At 39.7% G+C, this 20,840-nt stretch overlaps 1 protein-coding gene across 1 annotated transcript in view; it reads right to left on the bottom strand.

Annotated features, from left to right (window-relative positions):
- Window positions 1-5,857, bottom strand: part of LOC131692215 (neuromodulin) — a 250,941-nt gene extending 245,084 nt beyond the window's left edge. Inside the window, exon 1 of the mRNA XM_058979128.1 lies at window positions 5,718-5,857. Coding sequence (XP_058835111.1) covers window positions 5,718-5,829 — 112 coding nt within the window. The 5' untranslated portion in view covers window positions 5,830-5,857. The remainder of the gene's footprint in view (window positions 1-5,717) is intronic.
- Between the last annotated feature and the right edge of the window lie 14,983 nt (window positions 5,858-20,840).

Raw genomic sequence — 20,840 nt, 5'->3', positions numbered from 1 at the left:
ACCGTTCGTGACTATGATAATCGTCCGCATATCCCACCACTAACTTAAAAGGATCTGAGCATATGGATCGAAGATTTTCGAGCAGCGAGTATATGTATAAAACGCAAAAATGCATGTTGGACGGATCGCCCAGACGAACTGGACATTTTATCGGAAACTCAGCACTTAGATTTCCACTTATGACCAATCTTGAGAATGAGGCGGATATTTCTTGTACCAGTTGCATCTTTGGCGGAAACAACGCAGTTAAAATTCCCCCCACCCTTCAGAAGATGCTCTGCAGAGTTTTGTATGTAAAAGAGTAACGATTTTCGAAAGAGTTGCGCGTGCTGCGGAGTATTGTGTACCTGATAGTGCATAAATATTGCAAATAGTGACAGAATCGCCTACTCTCACAGTCATAATTCTACAATCTAAGCTACGCTGTACGTTTAACGCAATCGCGGTACCTCTCTTCGAGCAATCAACGTTAGTAAGAACATTGAAACATTTTAAGGAAAGGTTAGAGTTTTCGTTTTTTTATACGAGTTGATCGTCTCGCCGGTTGAAACGAGATGTTTTCAGTTGAAGGATCGTTACTTTTGCATTCAGAGACTTCCACATCAGGGATAGGATTTGCATCAAGAGGCGCCTTTGACATACTTGAGTGGACGGAATTATTGACAGTGAAGATTGGGTCATAAATTGGACTATGTGTCCAGTTTTTTTTATCGGGTTGGTCTGTAGTAGAAAAACTCTAGAATGAGAACTGCGGTGACTCCATTTTGGATCGATTGGATTCGCGTTTAGCTGTCAAAAAACGAATCCAATCGAACATTGCCTATCCTTATAACATTGGACGTGTTGCCATACAATACCGGGGCATACGTTGCCAAAAATGCTGTTTTTCTTTCCGCAGTTCTCTTACTAGAGTTTTTCTAGTCTGTAGTACATGATGGCTCTGCTTCCGATATGTTTACTTCACTCTGATAGGGATTTCGTCGATTTCGTGTTATTCCACCCCTTCCATTTCCCCACTTATGAGTCCCGGAGCAGTTGTGAAGAGCTTTGACGAAGAGGCTTCGGTGGCTGCTGGGTTAGAAGATGCTGTAGAGTAAGGTGAGGCAAAAGTGCGCACCTAACAGTTTTCGTAAAATAACTATAGGTAGAAAAGCACTAGAAAATCGGCATGATTACAAATTAATACTCTCATCACACATCTTCAAAACGTAATACTAGATATCTCTTGGTTTTGCTTGTAATCCGAGAAATAGTTATTTTCTTATGAATACTCAAATGCGCAGTTTTGCCCCATGGTCGGGGCAAGAGTGCGCATAGCACGGGGCGCACAGCTTAAATAGCCGATTTATTTCCGCCCATAAATTAAACTAATCAATTTTAGGATATCCATCCCCTCTTACTCTTCCTTCATAACTAAAAAGTACACCTCCCTCTGCCTCGGTTGATGTTGTTCAGTTTTCCTTTATGTTGAAAAAACTTGGATGTTTCATCTTTTAGACAATGTTCAAATTGTCACCCCTGGTAACATCATTATTTGTCATAGTTGGGTAGATCACTGCAAGAATTCTTGCGAATATGCGTTTTATATTGGAAATACATCTTTATTTACATATTCATAGTTTTTTTTGGTTCTTTTTTAATTACTCTGAGCTGTCGGCACTCTATATTTTTCCTTGGAACCAGTTATGCTGATGCTTTTGTTCCTAAACCGCTCATATCAGTCGTGATTTGACCGGTGAGCTCGCAGTTATTGAAGATGCTGGTCCCTTCTTTAAAGCATGGAAGAATTAGTTCAATTTTTATATAAAAAGCTTCATACGCGTCTTTTGATTTGGGGCGGATATGCTATGCGCATTTTTATCCCACTGTCAGTTTTTTAACTTATTCAATTGTTACGAAAATTACTGAATTTTTTTCATCAAATCAAATATATCTCGCAACGAACCATATGTTGAAGATTTTTAGGGTACTGTAGTTTTATAGATCCTGATTTATTCAAACAGCCAATTTATGATTCCCAAAATTCAAAAAATAATATCAAATCAGCGAAAAATAGTCCTTCCACCTTAATTTCAAGCCACTATATTCAAACCTTTCATGCTTATATGTGCGATTAGTTGACTTAATGATACACTAAATCCATACAGAGTTGCCAGGTTCTAGCGCTTCTGTGCTTCTAACAGTCCTATGCGCACTTTTGCCCCACTCGCACTTTTACCCCACCTTACTCCTGGCAGAGTCGAGCGCCGTGCACTTCCTTTTATTTGCATCCGATTCGTTGACGCAAACTCGGGTAGAAGAGGTCTTTAAAGCTTTGAGAACCTGTGCAAAGCTGATCGGATTGTTCCTCGCTGCCAACAAGCTATTGTTAATGTCTTCCTTTTGCCCATGCAGTCTTGTTTTCGACGCAGGTCAAATCTGGAGGTGACAGATTTATGCAATGTTCGCATGTTTGAGGCTGATTACGATATGTAATCAACGTTTACTCTTCTTCGGTGGTCACAATTGATTTTATATGATGTCTAATGTCGTTTTTCATTGAAAAACACCGGGGCAGTGGATTGCACTGGTTTTGCATTTTCTAGCAGAAGTAGGAATGAAATACGTCTAGTGGCCTGCTCTTCTGCTAGAAAAGAGGAATTCCACGAAGATCCGTCCGAAAATCTTTAAAATCGTGACCGACCATCTTAGATTCCAATGAAACTTTACACGTTTCACCGTCATGCAAGACTAAATATTTTCGACAGGTAATAAGATTATTTTGACTCAAGGGCAACTTTTCAAAAGGGCGTAAACGTTTCTTCGTGTATGAATTTCAAAAATTTTTTGTTCGATTATTGTATTTTATACAGCAAAACTATCTTAGAACGAGTTACAGGGAATGAATACTTCTGTCTGAAAAAATATACACTGAATAAAATGTGTAATTTTTCAAAAAAACAAAAATTTATGATAAAAATTTAAATTGCGAAAAAACCCATTTTTTTAAATTTTTTATATTTTGTTACCAAAAACCTAAAGAGAAAAGAAACATTTTGAATGTGATTGCATGATGGAGAAAAAATCGATAAAAAAGTTTTCCTAACAATAACTTCGCACATGTTTTTAAATTTCATACCAATAGACATACAAAATTGTAATTCTATTACAGAATATAATTCTAAGCACCATTTAAAATCAAAATGCATTTAACAAAAATCTTCCAAAATGCGATAGTTTTCGAGATATTTGAAATTTTGCTCCTTCAAAAACAATTCGTGTAATTATGCTCTTTTTAAAAGTTATTCGCGTTACCCCATCAAAAAATGTCAAAAATTTAATGTTTATCGTTTTAAAGACGTAAAAGCAACTTTTTTAGTGTATTTGGATCCTGGAGAAGCTTTCAATAAAAAAGTTTTCCTAACAACAACTCTTGACATTTTTTTATAATTCTTACTATTTGCAGTACAATATGATTCTAAACGCCATATTAAATCGAAATGCTCTTAACAAAAATTTTCTAAAATGTAGTAGTTCTCGAGATATTTTAACTTTTGTTTTAACAACACAATTATTTTGTTTTATTACGACCTTTTCATAAGTTAGTCGCGTTTCTCCATCAACAATAATAGGTTTTTCAAAAGGCCCGTAAACTTTCCTGCAACTTTCTCTTTGACATCAAGGCGATATTGTGAAACATTTAAAAGTTACATGAAAACAACCAACATATGATTCAGCTGTATAGTTTAATCAACAGACCCTATGGTTGAAATATATTTTGGTTGCTAAAATAACTCATAAAGCATAATTCCCTAGCATCTATATAATGCATGATGACGGTACTTGCTTTATTGGCCCCGTAATAGATAACTTTTATTTAGAGTTTACTATAGTACGCTATTAACACTATTGTGAATTCACGCTAACATGTAGTTGTGCGGTAAATTGTTGTGTTTTCAAACAGTGTCACATATTCAATAGATTTTCATTATAACACACATTGACTATTTCTTAGTTGATTTTACCATAAGAGATTGAGCGATGAAAACGTGACCTCTTAGAATCACTATTTTTCATTTCGCACTTCATACATTGATTTATCGTAAATACTTTGTTTGCAGCACTTTTAGAACTTTGCATGGCGAAGATTTTTGCTGAAGTAACAAAGTTATTATCTCGTCTATTTGAAAAGTTATGAACGATTTTTGTTGAAAAATACACCATTTTCAAAAATGAATTATTTATTTTACAGAAATAACGCTCTCGCAGTTTTTTCACCAAAAACTACAAAAGTTTCGATCTTTCAAATGAAATTAAAAGATTGAAAATCCGTTTGCAATGTTGGAAGATATATAGCTTTGAAAAAAAAACATTTTTGTTTTGAAAATCGCCTGTAACTATGCAAACAAAAGAGATAGAAACTTTATTGTTTCGGCAAAAATGTGTATTTACAAAAGTTTTAAAAACCTATAGAACAAAGTATTAGCGAGAAATTAACACATAAAAAGATATTAATAGAAAACCAATTTTTAAAGAGCCACCCTACCTTAAATATTGCAAAAATCGTAGCACATGAACCATTAGAGATAGCCACATAGTTTCTTCAGGAAAGTTGCTTCAATTTGATTGATTTATAACTTTGTAGAACATTATGTAGCTGAATTTTACATATCTAAGAAGTTGATACTTTGAACACCCTAACCACAAGAACCACCCTAATTCAACTAATATAAAAAAATCGGTAAGAAAGTTCTAAGAAAGTTTGCCGAAGATACTATATATCTAAAACCAACGGTTTAGACGCAAACAGTTTTGTCTTCCTAAATACAGCTTTAGGACCATAGTGCAATGGTTTTTAAGTAGTGTTCTTCATTTTTTATGATATTGTTGACATTGGTGAACAGTAACGGAAAATCTATCATGAAAACGGGATCATAGTTATAAGAAAGGTTCAATGACACTGTATGAAAAAATGCATTTAATATTTTACGACTTTTGACATCAAAAATGAGCTCAGCACCTCAAAATTAGCTTAAATTGTGATTTTCAGCCAAATTAGGTAACATTTGAGGTTTTGTCCGACTTTTGTTTGAACAGCCGCCACTGTGAGGCGGTGTAGCACCAGGAGAAAACGAAAACGCTATTGGTGTTCAATAACAATTTCCCATGCATGTACATAGAGAATCTGAAAATAATTATTATTCACAATTTTCATATAGGCGGGAGCTATAAAAAATTTGCATTTTGGGACATTGGGGCGATTTAAGGGAGCATAGGACGGCTAAAAAATGAAGACGGCAAGTCGCCAAAATATTGAAATTAAAATAGCTTACAATTTCCCAGTTCCTCTTGACTGGGTGTTTAAAGGTGTACGTTTCCCATCAGATATTTGCATTACTTGAGTAAGACTGAACCTTTCGCAAGGATTCATGGGCTGGTTTACATTAAAAACTGAAACAGGCACTGTGACAATGGAGCAGCACGACTCGAAAACATGTAGGGTCGATTTTTTTACCCTCGCTTCACTTTTAAACCAAGTTTACCAGTGCGCTAAACCTGGCTTAAACGTTGAGCGAGGGTGAAGAAATCGACCCTTATGCGTGTTTTGTTATGAATGGATATTTTGAAATAAAATAAGCGTTTTGGAAAAAACGGGACATTTTCCGGGACGTAACTTAACGTAACAGACAAAGTAACTTGAGTATTCATGATAATCAAAATTAGTTAACTTCGCTTACCTTGTTCGACATCCCCGTCTAATATTTCCGCAAGCTCGTCTCGTTGATCAACGTTGTTGCTATCTATCTGGGAGTTGTAGGTCGGCAACTCCTGACTTGTGTTGCAACCCATTGCGCCAGGCCTTTTGTACTTACACTACGGTCACTAACCTAACATTCAGCACGTACCTGTTATACACTCGTATTAAAACTGAGTATTTGTTATCTTTTAACAACATTCCATTTACATCTTCTGTTTTAGTTGCTCTAAACGCTCACCCATCACTTCCACTAACTACTACTTCATTTTCGTTGATTTTCGATCAAACAAATTTTGATCACTTCTTTCGATAAAATAAGTGGGATTGAGGTTTGATTATATGTTTGAATCCAATTAGATTTATTGATTTATATTTTACAAACCTGAAAACAGCTCATAACATCCGTACCTTACCATTTTATCCCATCGAAAAACCTCTACGTGCTAGTATACGAACTCAACTGGTGCGAAAGGCACAGATTGTTGGAACAATAATCATTATTAATTAAAATCACCGTGAATAGACGAGTATACCAATGACGAAGATACCTACATACATATTTTCAATTGTGCGCTATACATCCCATATACATGTGCTTCGTAGATTGCAGTTACCAACAATTCCTTTGCATTTTTTGCGCAACTTGGCGCGAGATTTTCCACTTTGTCGATAATACACCAATATACCGTTTCCATCAACATTCAATACTCAAAACAACGACCATATCACGTTGTAAAATCTGCATTCAAATCCATTGATTACCACCGAGAAACTACAATGATCAACATGGTTTCGTTCTCCTTTGAACTACAATCTGGATATAATTAGGTGCACACGGAACGACCTCGATGAACACTCTGACACTCTTTTCACACCAACAGTGACCGCGCTTTGAGAAGCAATCATGTGTCATACATGGTTGATGGTGGAAAGCTCGTCTGTAATCCATCTATCCACCGAAGGCTCTTTGTTACGAAGTTCCAATTGGTTCGACGAGCGAGCTATGCATTTTCACATTCTAACCTACAGCTGGTTGTTTATTCAGGAGTAAACAGTCGGCATGGTGATGTACCTTGTTATAATAAAAAGGCTCCTGCCGTTGCGGGTGTATGAGCTTTCCTGTCTGTTTGAGTTAGGCTTCGCTGCTGTTTACCTCGACATCGGCGCGCCCTTCCCTTAACGCCATTCGATAATCTCATATCTACCACACAATTCATCAGAACCGTCAACGTTATTGTAACGAAATTAAAGGAAAGGTTATCGATTGTTGGTTCCTTTTTTGGGCCAATCCCATCGACCTTATGATCAATTGCTGAGTGTGCTACATGAGAAGGTTTTGGGTAATCTGTTCAAGCGGTTTTTATTGTCTGTGGATGAATCAATATAACCAATAGATGATTACGGATCGAAGTGGAACACGCAGCACATCAATGGATGGAACTTTTACCGTATAATTGAGATTGAGATGTAGACACAGAATCTATTAGGAAAGCCAGGAAAATTAGAGCGGATGATAAATCAATGGTAATGTTTGTTTCAAAAGCCAACGGAAAAATTATATACATGTGATAAGAAGACCCATTTGACTGGTTCCAGTTAGAATGATGCTAATTATAAATATTAAAAATCGTTGTCGACCATCTTCAGAAATCAGGAATCAGAATGAATTGGATCGATAGAAATTGTTCCGATGTTGATCGGAGATTTGTGATTTGGAATGCCGTCTCGTAATTTCCTTGTTTGCTACTGGAAGAGGAGGGGAAAAGAATGGTAGGGGAATGGAAAATTGCCACACAATACAATCATAACACGAGACAGCAAACAGCACTGATTACTAACTTCCACAGGAATAATAACCCGACTGATGAAGCCTATAGCTCTTTGGGTTAGCAACTATTACATTTCCCAAAATATGCATTCACTGTACTGTACTCTTTATGTCTTTCTGATCGGTAAGTTAAAGATAAAATTATATGAAGTTCAGCTATTGGATGAGTGACCTATATTAAATATATCCAATTAAGCATTTTTGAAATAATAAGGGGATTTTTTTCTTTCGATTATAGAGGTTTTAACAGCAGCCCACCCATCTTTTCTAAACTTCTTTTTCGGTTTAGAAAAGATGGGTGGGAAATGTTAGAGTGAACCGAAGAGAAGTAGAATACCTACACTTTAGGCTGTTAATACGAATACTGCATTTTTTACTATCTTCTGAATCTTCACGTACATTTTCTTTACTATAATCAGAACTCTATCGAATACGGTTTTACCCTTTAGCACTCAGAGCCAAGTTTCGCCTGCCCCCTAACATGTTTGTGCAATTAAAGTAAATGAAGCTTGGCTTCCATTGCTGTAGTGGGTGTTGATTTCATAGCGTCTGTGATAGGGAGGCAGGCTAGCCTCTGAACGTTAGTTAGTTTAGTTTGTACGGTTTTTTGTTTATCTTTAGGCCACTACACAATGGAGGAATAAGAGCGAGTAAAGGCACTTTAACCTAGACCTCATTAAAACAGTGTTAAATACTTCTATCCCATCCCAGGAACCGAGGACCAAACGAGTGACATTAACCCTCTTAACAAAGTGATTTCCAACGATTTATCAACTACCCATCAAATTGAAACGGTCGGTACGGTTATCCACGTTTTTCCTTATTCAAGGTTTAAAATAATACGTTGATTAAATTCTTCACTGAATGAATAATATGATTGTCGTATAACTTTGAATCATCTTCACTTTTTACGCTGCACAGTTGGCCTGGCCGCTTTAGTGTTTGTGTCACATACCATATGTACCACAAACAATAATATTGACAAGAAAAATTGTAGGCGAACGCAATTTTTCAAGATCCCTACATGTATTGGCTGTATATGTGTAGACTAGACTAGGCAACTACACAATGGAGGAATGAGTTAATTGTTGTCTAACGATGGTCGTGTAGGATCCGTTAGCCAACCGCGGTTTGAGACCCCAAGTTTTCCCGAAGAGTTTACTGAAGAATTACTTTTACCGATTTTTGTAGAAATATTGGACGAATATTACCAGGGTCGGGGGATTTGTATGGTTCGAAGGTGTTGATAACCCATTTAATTAAAGATGGTGAGAAAATTTGATAGGCCAGTTTCTGTCATGCCTCGCAAGTCCTGTTAGGACGGAGTCGATCACTGTCGAATTCTCGTCTTTCGCAACCGACCCCTGAAAGTAGGTGTTTATTAGAACATATAGTGTTTCATTATAGCCAATTATGAGAAAACCATCGCTTTTCTTCACATGCCCTTGTGTGATCCTTTGATATGACTTTTTGAAGGCGTACTGCCTCTGGATAGTTTCCGATGTTATCTCGAAGCTTGCTCATTGATAGTTTTTCAGCCTATCTCAACTCAGTGTTGAGGCAGTCTTAGCAACACATGCCCGCTTGGCCAAATTGTATGGACTAATCATTGCGCAGATAATAACTACTTTTACAAAAAAAATTTCCTTCATGTTCAGTACATAATTGTACAATATTCTACGTAAATAGTTATAAAATTGCTGTACATATTCTCAATCAGATAGCACACAAATCCATTTTTTCATCCAGTACAAAGTTTTGTACAAGCAGATATCTACGTTAAAAATCCGGTAAAATTTCAGCCAAAAATTGCGAAACAGAGCTCCTACATTGAATCGTTAGAAGTATTATACTTCAAAACTTTTAATCCAATGTACGGGGTTAGGAGTCGAAGATAGGTGAGCTGAATTTCATTTCTGAATACACTAATGTCGTTTTCGCTTGAAGCAGAAACTAACTCAGTTTCGGACCTAACCGCTGTCAAACCGTTTGTTTGAAGCCAGTTTCCAACCTAGGTTATGCGCCACTGAACTGAAAACCGGGTTGGGTTCCAACCTGAAATATATTTCGGGTTCGCTCACACCACCGCTGTTTGGCGAGAACCCAACTCAGTTTCATTAAAAACGTTCGTTTGAAGCAACTAACCTGGGTTAGTTTCTAGGTTCTCAATCGAAAACGACATAATGTTTCGATTACATAGGATTAATGGCGCAGCTCACGGTTTGGATCGTAGTAGCCATAGGCACAAATCAGACGCGAAAATTTTTTGCTCTCGTAAAATTTTCCAAAGACTTCAAAACTTTTTCCCTTTTAATTTTATTTGAACTGTGAAATATTGTCGTAGAATTAAACTGTGAGGAACGATTTCGTGAATAAAATCGTCGTGCTAAGATCATTTTTTGGAAAAACAAAAGAAGAGAAATTTTACGCGGTGAAAATTGGGTTCTGGAAGAAAAGATTATTTGTGGTGGTTTATATTCAACATGTGGAGAAAAAAACATTGGAAGGCGGAAGGCTACAAATCTGTTTCCGGAAGCGGCTCTAAACTATTTGGGATACCGATAGCAGCATATTTGCTCTCGCAAACGTGTTTCGTTGTTGGTGGCAGTAGCAAGAGGAACTTGTGCGGAATAATTGGGTAGTCTGGATCGCAATTTCACCGCCGGTTAGATCGTTTTAATTTATTATTATTGTTCAAATATTCCCACAAAAAAATGTTTTCGTTGGACTTTATTTTTTTTCGGCTTTCAGAGCTGTTTAGGCGTTTTTGCCTTTTGTCTTTATGTTTAGTAATAACTAACCGTTTTGGGCAATTTTCTCTATCATTTCAGAGAGCAAGTAAAGGCGCTATAACCTTGGCTCATCAGCCAGGACAGGGCTAATAACCTCTGCCCCAGCCCCATCCCAGGAACCCGGAACCAAAGGAGTGACATTAACCTTCTTAGCCAAGTCACTCCCAACGATTTATCAAACCCCTATCAAATTGAAACGGTTGTGTACGGTTGTCCACGTTTCTTCCTTATTCAAGGTTCAAAATGATTCGTTGATTAAATTCTTCATTAAATGAATAATTTGATTGCCGTATAATTTTGAATCATTTTCATTTTGTACGCTGCACAGTTGGCCTGGCCGCTTTAATGCTTGTGTCATATTCCATATGTGCCACAAACGTTAATAATGACAAGAAAAAATGTGGACGAACGCCTGCAATTTTCCAGGATCCCTACATGTATTGGCTGTGTATGTGTAGACTAGACTAGACTAGACTACACACTAATGTTTCGATTACATAGTTCAGTACCAGGTTCAGTATATCAATTTATTTCAGCTTAGATATGTTGGTAAGACTTCAGGATGAGATTAAGTAGAACTCTCGACATTTGAGATTGAGGCACTCCATTAGAGCGCGTATAGTCGTTTCCAGTACGCTTTTCTCAGTATTTTCCACTTCATGATAATTTTCTTTTCGTCCTTCACCACTCCATTGTTCTTCCGAAGCATGATCGCCATATAAACCATAAAAACCAGCAGCTCGTACACTTGTGTGCATGTGTTTTTTTTTTATTTTACTTGGTGGTAAAGCTTTTACGCCGACCCAACACACGTTTAATAGTTAGACCATACTACCGATTTCGTCCATCGTGTACCAGAGTGAGGGAAGATAGCTCTGAACCCTACTCCTCTAAACTCCACCAAGGAGTCATTTGCCCGATCCCCCGGATTCCATTTGAAATGGCTACTTCGGGGGGAGGCGTGCTCAAGGATGCAAAATGCCTAATTTTCTGCGGCTGTAATTTTTCTGCCTACATTCTTATTTCTCTTTCGACGCTGCTGTTTTTTGCTATTGCAGGACGCCCAGCGCTGTGCGGCAGTCTGTAAGCAAAGCAGTAACATGACAAAAAAATACTGCCCCCAGTACAGCCACCAGACGCGAGCGGTACAGCTTCTCTTTCCTTATTTTACACTTTTTAATATTCTTAATCTAAACAATATTTTCAATCAAAAACGATGTCAATGAATGCTGTTCGTTTACGCCACGACCGGCATCAACGCTTTCGTGTGCGGGCCTCTCCCTTTGACTACGCAGAGAAAAATGCACAAAGCGAGAGAACAAACATTACTACGCCACCCTGTCAAAAAAATGCGGACGAACATGGTCAGGCGATTTAAAAAGTTTGACGTTTGACTCAACTCGCCTGTGCTAATTGCCCCTCGGAACAAATGCTATTTGCGAATGCGATTTAAAGGCAATTTCAATACTTAGATAAATTTTCTGGCGGCTGAAATGGACTTGGTTGTTTTTCGCGTTTTTCAAACATGGCGGTTCATGTGTGGTTTAAGCTTAAAATTGTTTTTTGAACAATTGGTGTATTTTCACTTGGACTTTGTTTGTCTAGTGCACTTCATTTAGCAAACGAATGTAGGAAATTGTGGAATCGTGTGTATGTATAGTAGAACAAGATCTCTGACCTAAACCTTAATGAACGTCAGATTGTGATAAGTTTTGAAGTGCAATACCAATTTCACCATTGATTCTTTCTATAATTTGGTGGTGATTACCTAGTATACTGGTAAGTATATGTGAGTAGATAATAAATCCGAAAATAAGCATTATTTTTAATTTTAATATTAGGCAATTAAAGGTGATTAAATGGCGCGTTCCATGGGCGATTTGGGGGCGATTTAAGGGCGGGTTGGGCGGTAAAAAAATGACGGCGGCAAATCGCCCAAATGTTGCATTTGAAATAGCCCCCAAATTGCCAGCAATTTGCTGGCAAATTGTAGGGCAATTAGCGCATCCGAGTTGGCAAATAGCCCCCCGTTAACCAGCAACTTGCCCTTTTTGACTGGGCACACTCTCACCGAGCAGTCGGAGTACAGCAGCAAAACAAAAATGTATTCTACTGCTCTACGGGAAAATGTACTCGGTTTGGATACCGTTCTGGCAAGAAATGTAGTGATGTGTTGCTGTAGCGGGCTGTACGGCTTGTGCAAATGTAAATAGGGTAGACGAGCCCTTATTCATCTCATTAGTCAGTATGTCACACTATTTCGTTGATAACTCGACTTAGAGTGACTGGATTGCGGCTAAATAGGTGTCATCATTTTTGCTACGTTCCTAAGAAGCAGAACAGTTAAAATTTTTGCCTGGAAAATGTAAAATGCTCGTGTTTGAACGAAGTGAAAAGTCGAGTACAACGTACCCTTATTCATCCTACCATTTGAGCTAATGCGTTGAATAGAGATAGCAGATACTGTTCTAACTAATGTGTTCAAATGGGTGAGATGAATAGAGGAGCTAAGATGAATTAGGGAGCAGTTACCCTATACCGAAAAAAATGTAGTTTAATGGTACCTTTGGCATCCCTGGGCGTGCTAATGCACTTCCTTTGATTCTAAGTCTAGCTAGTCGTGCTAGATTTTACTGGTCTCATAACCGCTGTAACTAATGGCCGGCTAGCCCAGTAACAAGACCGTCTATAGATTCACAGGGTCGGCCACCGCGTTAGGGAAACTCACCTGAACACTCTAACCAGGATTTGGTCTCAACCTGAAAACAATTGCAAAGGCGCACGCAAGAAGTGTGGCAAACCGAAAAGTCCAACAACCAATTTATTTTAAAAGAAACTACTATTTATTGAAACGAGGAATGAGAAATTTTTTATTAACTCACTGGTCACTGCGTTGATTCGTCGACGATGGCTGCTTCCACGTGTTGCTGCTGTCCGCGTATTCCGCCGGCCGATGGCCACCGGTTTTCGTCGCTGTCTTACCGCGTGGCTTGCTCGTCCAACTCTTCCGCCGGGAGCTTCCTCCGGCCTTCCGTTGGCTTCACTCAGATAAACGTGGTCGTATGTTGACGGACGACCTTTCGACACTTCTGAGTCACTGCCACTTTTCTTCGGAAGAATCTGGCCTTAATTTTGGCTGACGGGAGGATTTCCCAGCACCGTGTCACTTTACGCACTTAAACTGTGGTGCAACATTTAAGGCTTCCAACTTTACGGCGAATAACTGTGCCGATTAATAAAGTTCCGAGAATTGTAACGGCTTCCGGAACCAAAGATAATTATAACTACCTTTATAAAATTGTCGAATTTAATTCACTATGTGGCTTTCACGGACTCAGGAAAATAAGAGAGCTTAACCATGTGGTACAGGAGCTTATATAGCCTGAGGGATTCACTCGGGCGATTTCCCTTCGGGTGCTGGCGCAAAGGTATAGCCTTCATTCGGCTGCAAACGGTGGCTCGGCAGAACACGCGATCATCTTCCCGCCCGATCATCAGGCGTAGCTTCGTTTGCGGGTTGTGAACTCGGCTACTTCGATACGCATACAACCAGCGAGTCGCCTAGCATCCCTATTCTTGCACAGCTTCGAATTTCGAAGGGATTAATTCACCTAGCTAGCTCTTGATTGGCTGTCCGTATTATTGAATGGCCCCACTTGACGACACATCAAATATTTTTGTCGCTCTACTCGTTTATGAGAGTTTGGGTTTTTTTTTTCTCAAATGGGCATGGTGGCGAAACACTAATACGGATGCCTTTTACTTGTGAATGCAGGAGTGGTCTCACTTGACGGTACAACGGCTCTTTTTACCGTTCTGTCTGAGTTTTGAATTGTTTTTTTTCCAAAACCGACGTTGTGGCGACCCACATATTCACGAGTATTTAACTGAAATGAAATGCAACTTGTTCAATTTATTGTTAGGACTAGTAATTAATTTAATTGTACCATTATCATTATATAAAAATATATTTTTCTTGCGTGTATTTTACATTTAGCGACAATGTTTTTTCGTAACATTTATAGCAATACTGACACCCAGTCATTACTTCAAGGTGGAACCTTGTCGAAGGTTACACCCCCATATCAGTCCAGCATGGCAGTATATTCTACATGCTATCCTCTCTACGTTGACCAGTTGGATGCCGTGGTCGATCCAGCGATTCCGGTTGAAAGATGGCTTCCGGTTCACTGGTGCCCCGACGACCCTTCACTGGTGGTTTGTCGCGTTCGATGTTACTCGGCGTAGTCCCCGACGGTGGAGCTAGCCTACCTCGGCGGAGCGTTCCCTAACTAAAGAATGTCTTCTGCAACCGTTGACGGACGCGTTATTCTTCCTTCGATGCAGTCCATCAGATTGCCGAGGTCATTCCAGCGATTCCGGGTGGAGGATTGCGTCCCCGACGACTCAAGCCGGCGATTCGCTACGGACTACTCGGAATAGTCCCCGGCGGTGGATCTTTCCTACTCCGACGGTGCTACCCGGGCAGATGCCGCGATCGATCCTGCGATTCCGGGTGGAGGGTGACTTCCAATTCACTGGCGCCCCGACGACCATTTGCCGGTGCTACTTCCCGATCTACGCGAACTAGTTCCCGGAGGTGGGCCTAGCCCACTCTGACAGAGAAATTTCCCAACGTTGAAATTTCTCTCGAAACCGTTATCTCGATGCTGGTCGGTTAAGTACCGAGGCCAGTCCTACGATTCCGGGGGGAAGACGACTTCCGGTTCTCAGGTGCCCCGACGACTTACCGTCGACGATGCGTACGTCCTCACCGACAGTGGTTCTCATTTCGTTTCGCTCGTGTTCGAATGGCGGGCATTCGAGGACCACGTGCTCAGGCGTTTCCTCTGCACCTCCGCACGCGATGCAGAACGGCGAACTCGCGTGACCGTGTTCAGATACTTTTTGAAACAGCCATTACCAGACAAGAACTGCGTCAGGTGGAAGTTCACCTCACGGTGCGCTCTGTTCACCCACACCGACAGGCATGGAATTAGTCGATGGGTCCATCTACCGTGTACAGCATTATCCCACTGATGCTGCCACTTGATTAAGGTGTTAGCTCGAGCTTGTTTACGGACTCCTCTCGTGCCTCGACTCCAATAACACTCGCTATCTTCTTCGAGTAGAAGGTTTATGGGAATCGCTCCAGCTATCACGTAGGCTGCCTCCGATGAGATAGTTTGGTACGCGCTAGACACCCGCATGGCCACCAGCCTGAACGTGTTGTTCAGCCGAGATGTGTTCCTCTTTATCTGCAGTGCCGTCACCCAAGCAGGTCCTGCGTATCTGAGCACCGCTGTGGAGACACTCGCCAGTAGTCGCTTTTTACTGCTGCTGATTGCCGAATTGTTGGGCATGATCCGAAATAGTGCCGAGATGACTTTTACGGCCCTCCCGTATGCATGGTCGATGTTGCTATTGAAGCTTAGCCGGTCGTCTAACATCACTCCCAGTTGTCTAACTTCCCGCTTTGAGTTGATGATACACTCTCCGACCGAAATTCTTGCCTGCTGCACTGCTTTTCGGTTGCTTATCAAAACCGGTTGTCTGTTTGAGTTAGGCTTCGCTGCTGTTTACCTCGACATCGGCGCGCCCTTCCCTTAACGCCATTCGATAATCTCATATCTACCACACAATTCATCAGAACCGTCAACGTTATTGTAACGAAATTAAAGGAAAGGTTATCGATTGTTGGTTCCTTTTTTGGGCCAATCCCATCGACCTTATGATCAATTGCTGAGTGTGCTACATGAGAAGGTTTTGGGTAATCTGTTCAAGCGGTTTTTATTGTCTGTGGATGAATCAATATAACCAATAGATGATTACGGATCGAAGTGGAACACGCAGCACATCAATGGATGGAACTTTTACCGTATAATTGAGATTGAGATGTAGACACAGAATCTATTAGGAAAGCCAGGAAAATTAGAGCGGATGATAAATCAATGGTAATGTTTGTTTCAAAAGCCAACGGAAAAATTATATACATGTGATAAGAAGACCCATTTGACTGGTTCCAGTTAGAATGATGCTAATTATAAATATTAAAAATCGTTGTCGACCATCTTCAGAAATCAGGAATCAGAATGAATTGGATCGATAGAAATTGTTCCGATGTTGATCGGAGATTTGTGATTTGGAATGCCGTCTCGTAATTTCCTTGTTTGCTACTGGAAGAGGAGGGGAAAAGAATGGTAGGGGAATGGAAAATTGCCACACAATACAATCATAACACGAGACAGCAAACAGCACTGATTACTAACTTCCACAGGAATAATAACCCGACTGATGAAGCCTATAGCTCTTTGGGTTAGCAACTATTACATTTCCCAAAATATGCATTCACTGTACTGTACTCTTTATGTCTTTCTGATCGGTAAGTTAAAGATAAAATTATATGAAGTTCAGCTATTGGATGAGTGACCTATATTAAATATATCCAATTAAGCATTTTTGAAATAATAAGGGGATTTTTTTCTTTCGATTATAGAGGTTTTAACAGCAGCCCACCCATCTTTTCTAAACTTCTTTTTCGGTTTAGAAAAGATGGGTGGGAAATGTTAGAGTGAACCGAAGAGAAGTAGAATACCTACACTTTAGGCTGTTAATACGAATACTGCATTTTTTACTATCTTCTGAATCTTCACGTACATTTTCTTTACTATAATCAGAACTCTATCGAATACGGTTTTACCCTTTAGCACTCAGAGCCAAGTTTCGCCTGCCCCCTAACATGTTTGTGCAATTAAAGTAAATGAAGCTAGGCTTCCATTGCTGTAGTGGGTGTTGATTTCATAGCGTCTGTGATAGGGAGGCAGGCTAGCCTCTGAACGTTAGTTAGTTTAGTTTGTACGGTTTTTTGTTTATCTTTAGGCCACTACACAATGGAGGAATAAGAGCGAGTAAAGGCACTTTAACCTAGACCTCATTAAAACAGTGTTAAATACTTCTATCCCATCCCAGGAACCGAGGACCAAACGAGTGACATTAACCCTCTTAACAAAGTGATTTCCAACGATTTATCAACTACCCATCAAATTGAAACGGTCGGTACGGTTATCCACGTTTTTCCTTATTCAAGGTTTAAAATAATACGTTGATTAAATTCTTCACTGAATGAATAATATGATTGTCGTATAACTTTGAATCATCTTCACTTTTTACGCTGCACAGTTGGCCTGGCCGCTTTAGTGTTTGTGTCACATACCATATGTACCACAAACAATAATATTGACAAGAAAAATTGTAGGCGAACGCAATTTTTCAAGATCCCTACATGTATTGGCTGTATATGTGTAGACTAGACTAGGCAACTACACAATGGAGGAATGAGTTAATTGTTGTCTAACGATGGTCGTGTAGGATCCGTTAGCCAACCGCGGTTTGAGACCCCAAGTTTTCCCGAAGAGTTTACTGAAGAATTACTTTTACCGATTTTTGTAGAAATATTGGACGAATATTACCAGGGTCGGGGGATTTGTATGGTTCGAAGGTGTTGATAACCCATTTAATTAAAGATGGTGAGAAAATTTGATAGGCCAGTTTCTGTCATGCCTCGCAAGTCCTGTTAGGACGGAGTCGATCACTGTCGAATTCTCGTCTTTCGCAACCGACCCCTGAAAGTAGGTGTTTATTAGAACATATAGTGTTTCATTATAGCCAATTATGAGAAAACCATCGCTTTTCTTCACATGCCCTTGTGTGATCCTTTGATATGACTTTTTGAAGGCGTACTGCCTCTGGATAGTTTCCGATGTTATCTCGAAGCTTGCTCATTGATAGTTTTTCAGCCTATCTCAACTCAGTGTTGAGGCAGTCTTAGCAACACATGCCCGCTTGGCCAAATTGTATGGACTAATCATTGCGCAGATAATAACTACTTTTACAAAAAAAATTTCCTTCATGTTCAGTACATAATTGTACAATATTCTACGTAAATAGTTATAAAATTGCTGTACATATTCTCAATCAGATAGCACACAAATCCATTTTTTCATCCAGTACAAAGTTTTGTACAAGCAGATATCTACGTTAAAAATCCGGTAAAATTTCAGCCAAAAATTGCGAAACAGAGCTCCTACATTGAATCGTTAGAAGTATTATACTTCAAAACTTTTAATCCAATGTACGGGGTTAGGAGTCGAAGATAGGTGAGCTGAATTTCATTTCTGAATACACTAATGTCGTTTTCGCTTGAAGCAGAAACTAACTCAGTTTCGGACCTAACCGCTGTCAAACCGTTTGTTTGAAGCCAGTTTCCAACCTAGGTTATGCGCCACTGAACTGAAAACCGGGTTGGGTTCCAACCTGAAATATATTTCGGGTTCGCTCACACCACCGCTGTTTGGCGAGAACCCAACTCAGTTTCATTAAAAACGTTCGTTTGAAGCAACTAACCTGGGTTAGTTTCTAGGTTCTCAATCGAAAACGACATAATGTTTCGATTACATAGGATTAATGGCGCAGCTCACGGTTTGGATCGTAGTAGCCATAGGCACAAATCAGACGCGAAAATTTTTTGCTCTCGTAAAATTTTCCAAAGACTTCAAAACTTTTTCCCTTTTAATTTTATTTGAACTGTGAAATATTGTCGTAGAATTAAACTGTGAGGAACGATTTCGTGAATAAAATCGTCGTGCTAAGATCATTTTTTGGAAAAACAAAAGAAGAGAAATTTTACGCGGTGAAAATTGGGTTCTGGAAGAAAAGATTATTTGTGGTGGTTTATATTCAACATGTGGAGAAAAAAACATTGGAAGGCGGAAGGCTACAAATCTGTTTCCGGAAGCGGCTCTAAACTATTTGGGATACCGATAGCAGCATATTTGCTCTCGCAAACGTGTTTCGTTGTTGGTGGCAGTAGCAAGAGGAACTTGTGCGGAATAATTGGGTAGTCTGGATCGCAATTTCACCGCCGGTTAGATCGTTTTAATTTATTATTATTGTTCAAATATTCCCACAAAAAAATGTTTTCGTTGGACTTTATTTTTTTTCGGCTTTCAGAGCTGTTTAGGCGTTTTTGCCTTTTGTCTTTATGTTTAGTAATAACTAACCGTTTTGGGCAATTTTCTCTATCATTTCAGAGAGCAAGTAAAGGCGCTATAACCTTGGCTCATCAGCCAGGACAGGGCTAATAACCTCTGCCCCAGCCCCATCCCAGGAACCCGGAACCAAAGGAGTGACATTAACCTTCTTAGCCAAGTCACTCCCAACGATTTATCAAACCCCTATCAAATTGAAACGGTTGTGTACGGTTGTCCACGTTTCTTCCTTATTCAAGGTTCAAAATGATTCGTTGATTAAATTCTTCATTAAATGAATAATTTGATTGCCGTATAATTTTGAATCATTTTCATTTTGTACGCTGCACAGTTGGCCTGGCCGCTTTAATGCTTGTGTCATATTCCATATGTGCCACAAACGTTAATAATGACAAGAAAAAATGTGGACGAACGCCTGCAATTTTCCAGGATCCCTACATGTATTGGCTGTGTATGTGTAGACTAGACTAGACTAGACTACACACTAATGTTTCGATTACATAGTTCAGTACCAGGTTCAGTATATCAATTTATTTCAGCTTAGATATGTTGGTAAGACTTCAGGATGAGATTAAGTAGAACTCTCGACATTTGAGATTGAGGCACTCCATTAGAGCGCGTATAGTCGTTTCCAGTACGCTTTTCTCAGTATTTTCCACTTCATGATAATTTTCTTTTCGTCCTTCACCACTCCATTGTTCTTCCGAAGCATGATCGCCATATAAACCATAAAAACCAGCAGCTCGTACACTTGTGTGCATGTGTTTTTTTTTTATTTTACTTGGTGGTAAAGCTTTTACGCCGACCCAACACACGTTTAATAGTTAGACCATACTACCGATTTCGTCCATCGTGTACCAGAGTGAGGGAAGATAGCTCTGAACCCTACTCCTCTAAACTCCACCAAGGAGTCATTTGCCCGATCCCCCGGATTCCATTTGAAATGGCTACTTCGGGGGGAGGCGTGCTCAAGGATGCAAAATGCCTAATTTTCTGCGGCTGTAATTTTTCTGCCTACATTCTTATTTCTCTTTCGACGCTGCTGTTTTTTGCTATTGCAGGACGCCCAGCGCTGTGCGGCAGTCTGTAAGCAAAGCAGTAACATGACAAAAAAATACTGCCCCCAGTACAGCCACCAGACGCGAGCGGTACAGCTTCTCTTTCCTTATTTTACACTTTTTAATATTCTTAATCTAAACAATATTTTCAATCAAAAACGATGTCAATGAATGCTGTTCGTTTACGCCACGACCGGCATCAACGCTTTCGTGTGCGGGCCTCTCCCTTTGACTACGCAGAGAAAAATGCACAAAGCGAGAGAACAAACATTACTACGCCACCCTGTCAAAAAAATGCGGACGAACATGGTCAGGCGATTTAAAAAGTTTGACGTTTGACTCAACTCGCCTGTGCTAATTGCCCCTCGGAACAAATGC

This window comes from Topomyia yanbarensis, chromosome 3 (genome assembly GCF_030247195.1).
Source record: "Topomyia yanbarensis strain Yona2022 chromosome 3, ASM3024719v1, whole genome shotgun sequence".
Classification (NCBI taxonomy): domain Eukaryota; kingdom Metazoa; phylum Arthropoda; class Insecta; order Diptera; family Culicidae; genus Topomyia; species Topomyia yanbarensis.
The sequence above is the reverse complement of the archived record's forward strand: the minus strand, read 5'-3'. Positions and strand labels throughout refer to the sequence as shown.